We start from the raw sequence: 3,942 nt of genomic DNA, 5'->3' as shown, positions 1-3,942 counted from the left end.
CGCGGCCCAGAGGGGCGGCGGCGGTTGCCCTCGCCGGCACCCTCACCGTTGGCGGCGTCAGCCTTCTCGCCGGCAGGCTCGGGCTTGCGAGCGAGCTGGACGGAAACCTTGCGCTCCAGGATCTCCTTGCCGGACAGCTCAGAGATGGCGCGCTCGGCCTCAGTAGGGGTAGAGAGGTCGACGAAGGCGTAGCCAACGGGACGGTCGGTGCGGGGGTTCTTGGGAATGGAGACGGACTCGCTGTAGACAGAGGCAGGTCAGCAAGCGGTTTAGAAGATGGCGGTAGTATTTAAACGTGATTTGGGGTGATGTTGTGGGCGATGTGTCATCCGGCAGATGAGCCCACGGAAGGAACATCGCCACCGATGCTTTGGACAGCGTCCTCAGCAATGGTGGTGATTTGATCGTGATGGTTCGGGAACACCCTAGCCATCATAACGACGAGGTTGCGAGTTCATCGAGATCAAGACTGACAGAACAGGAAGGGATGCCCGCTTATGAGGACAGGTATTGCCACATTCAGACGATGGTGCGGGAAGGAGAGTGATGATGATCATGATGACAGAGAAGATGGAAAACTCACACAAGGTAACCCTTGAAGAACTCCTTCAGTTCCCCCTCGGTCGTCGCATAGGCCAGGTTGCCGATGTAGAGACGGCGTCCCTCAGCAGCGCTGGCGAGGACGGCGTCATTGTTGGCGGCGGCAGGCTTGTTGTCGGTGACCTTCTCGGCGATCGAGGTATTGCTCAGAGCATTGGTAACGTCCTGGACGGCGTCGGTGACCTTCTCCACAACGGCAGACATGTTGGATGATGGGATGTGTGTTGTGTGGTTGGAATATGGAGATGGGTGTTGGTGTTGAGATGACGTGCGACGAGGTTGTGTCGAACTTGGAGGACCTGAGTTTAGAAAGAAGGTCCGAGGTTGGAAGATGGATCGAAGTTCGGGATGAGTTGAACTCTGAGACAATGGAGGGGGATGGTTAGGGTAGCTTGGTGCCCTAGATGCTTGAAGAGGGGAAGACAGACGACTTGCGTTGCGCGGTGACACAGTTTCTTGATGTTTTGTGATGGGGAGAAGAGGGAAGAAAGGAGAGGTCTGGAGTTGCCTGGAGGTAAGTACAAATATTTTTTCCCCTTGAGTGCAGGGGGTGGTGACCAGGGGGGCAAATGGGAGGGGGTCCAGCACCAGACAGGTCGTAGGACACCTCCTGTGGAAGGAGTGGAGGAGCGACGGCACGAAGAAAGGGAGGCGCCTGCTCGTGTCTGTGAGCCCTGCCACGTACTTGGCAGGTACCTTAGTCTTCCGTACTCAGGGGAGCTCATAGGGGGGGGGGCTTCTGTTGTGTGACGAGCAGGGGCTTGAAGGGTGTCAAATATTCGAACATGGGCCAGGCACGTTTTGCGGAACTGTCGCTCCAGGCACATGGCAAGACAGGTTTGTGTTCCATTCCTTTTCTTAGGCACCGATCATGATGCTTTTTTCCTCTCTCCAAGCAGTGTCGAACACTCTCGACATGGGCATAACCAGCCTGTGCATAAAGCCCTGTGAGGCCCAGTGAACTCCCAAGCCACGGCAACTTCGCTACTAGGGTGTCTGACTTGATCGCGTGCGTCGGCTTCTGTGAGTACAGGGAGAAAACATTCCTTCAGGCACTGTACATCATAAAAAATCGCCCAAATTGGTACTTACGGCAGGTGCCACTCGATCTTGTTCCCAGTCGTGACTGCGGCAACCAGGAGCAAGGAAGTACTTGCCGATTTTACCGTTTGAAGTTGAGGTTTGGTGTCGTGGGAGGCGGTCCAATATGCATGCCGCCACACATTCTGTGTTGACCTGTCACATGTGGAGTTCTAAACCTCACTGCCAGCGAGCTCTTGCCACGTCCGTAGAAGCTAGCCCCAAGCTCACGGCAACTGCCCGTCTAGTGGGTGTGTGGGTGCCAATGGCCCCAGCTTCGCCATCACCCCATGTAGGTAGTGACTGCCCAGTGGCTGTCTAGTGGGTATAATGCTCCCCCAAACACGCTGGAGCAGCCAGGAGGTCCCATGCAACCCTTTTCGTGTCTGGTCTATCAAGCAAGTACCACGGTGCTGTACCTACCTACGGTACCTCCTTGTGACAGTCAGGGGGGAGGAACCTTGGCTGAGAAAGAGGCTTCTGGAAGCAGCCCCAGTCACCAACTCCCGAGCGAGGAAACAGGAGTGAACCCCCTCTTCTTTGCGGAAATCCTGTTGATTTCGAGCATTCAAAATGTCCTTGAAGGCATGCATTGAAGCAAACAACCACTGCTGACATCTTCATCACGCATCTGATTTCACTTCATCATCAGGTAGGCAGGCGACGTTCATGCTAGGGCCACTTGCAAGGAGGGTAGGATACTTCCACCGTCGATCGCCTCACTCTCAGGTAGACCTCTGGGTTACATTCACCATCACAGACCATCAATAGCGAACAGCATACCAAAATAATGCGGTTACGGGCTCTCAATCCTCCAAGCGAATTGCACAATTCCCATGAGATTGCCTTCGGACCTGGACAATCTCCCTGGTCCACCCCCTTTCGCTCTCGGGCGTTGCGTCAGTGACAAAGACCCCTGGCGAGGCGCAAAGCCTCGCCCTTGTCAGCCCCTGGACGGGGTTGCTCAATCTTTTGATTCTCAGCACTCTTCCCCCTGTTTATCGGCGGCTGGCTTACGATACGAGTCGGTAACTGGCATCGATCACGTTCTGCTTGGGGTTACGAAAACGTACAGTGGTTTTGTCGTGCTATTTTTTTTTTCATGCTATCAGCCCTTCGCGTGATGTATAACAGGCCCTTCTTGTTTCGGCAAAGAGAGGCTTCTGAAAGCTACATCACGACAAGGCGATGATCAATCAGCCATATAGTATGGCCAAACCTGGCGCGAGTTTCCTTGGAGTCTGCATGCGATGGCGCCGCTTCTCCGGGCCTCTGGGTCCCCGTTGCGCTGAATTTCCAGGGTAGCAACCCCCTTCAGGCCTAGACGCTGTTAATCTCACTACCTAGCACCACAAAGTCCGATTAGCGATCTCGCCCGACATGAGCCCTGTCGCTCCGTGGCAGCCAAATCCGCCCCGTGGCTTCGCACAATACGCATGCCGAGTTTGGCAGCCGCAAACTCCGATGCCGCCGATTGTTAGTCACACTGTTGGGAATCCAACGACGCATCGCAACTGAATATCTCGCGCTTGATTCATCTGCCTCTTGCAACTTCGCTCCTCTCACAATTTGCCTCAATCCGAGCTTTGCGCATCGCCTAGGTCAAGATGGCCGTTATGGAGAGAGACCAGCCAGTTGAACTGGCTGACCTTCCCGAAAGATCTGCCCTGGTATTGTACGGGTCAGAGACGGGCAACAGTCAAGACATTGCAGAAGAGCTTGGCAAGATGACACAGCGATTGCATTTCAAGACTAAAGTTGATGAACTAAACATGGTCCAGCTTGTGAGTCTTTTAAACCCTTGTGCCATTGCCAACGTGTTATGAAAAAGACGTTAACCTCGACATCCGTAGAATGAGCTGCTTCGTTATACGCTGGTCATCATAGTCATATCTACGACTGGCCAAGGGGACATGCCACAGAATTGTCTCGCGTTCTGGAAGAGTCTCCTGAGAAGAAAGCTGCCACCGGATTGCCTGAAAAGCGCCAGATTCACCACATTTGGTCTTGGGGACAGCTCTTATCCGAAGTAGTTCCCCCAGCTCCCACTGTTTACTCAACACATGACTGATGGTATCACAGGTTCAACTGGGCTGCTCGAAAATTACACAAGCGTCTTGAACAGCTGGGTGCCACTGAGTTTTATCCTCGAGGCGAGGGCAACGAACAAGACGATGACGGGTAGGTGCTGCGAACGGACTTCTCAGGCCATAGAGTCTGTCTAACGCTGCCCGCAGCATCGACCAGACCTATCTGCCCTGG

General features: G+C 54.2%; 2 protein-coding genes across 2 annotated transcripts in view; one reads left to right on the top strand and one right to left on the bottom strand.

Annotated features, from left to right (window-relative positions):
- VDBG_00733 (RNP domain-containing protein) overlaps window positions 1-1,044 on the bottom strand; it is a gene marked incomplete at both ends in the record, with an annotated part of 1,886 nt that extends 842 nt beyond the window's left edge. Inside the window, 2 exons of the mRNA XM_003009005.1 lie at window positions 47-240; window positions 584-1,044. Of these exons, the coding sequence (XP_003009051.1) occupies window positions 47-240; window positions 584-804 (415 nt within the window). The remainder of the gene's footprint in view (window positions 1-46; window positions 241-583) is intronic.
- Window positions 1,045-3,287: 2,243 nt separating this feature from the next.
- Window positions 3,288-3,942, top strand: part of VDBG_00732 (sulfite reductase flavoprotein alpha-component) — a gene marked incomplete at both ends in the record, with an annotated part of 2,437 nt that continues 1,782 nt past the window's right edge. The window contains 2 exons of the mRNA XM_003009004.1: window positions 3,288-3,464; window positions 3,714-3,861. Of these exons, the coding sequence (XP_003009050.1) occupies window positions 3,288-3,464; window positions 3,714-3,861 (325 nt within the window). The remainder of the gene's footprint in view (window positions 3,465-3,713; window positions 3,862-3,942) is intronic.

This window comes from Verticillium alfalfae, genomic scaffold (assembly GCF_000150825.1).
Source record: "Verticillium alfalfae VaMs.102 supercont1.1 genomic scaffold, whole genome shotgun sequence".
NCBI lineage: Eukaryota > Fungi > Ascomycota > Sordariomycetes > Glomerellales > Plectosphaerellaceae > Verticillium > Verticillium alfalfae.
The sequence above is the reverse complement of the archived record's forward strand: the minus strand, read 5'-3'. Positions and strand labels throughout refer to the sequence as shown.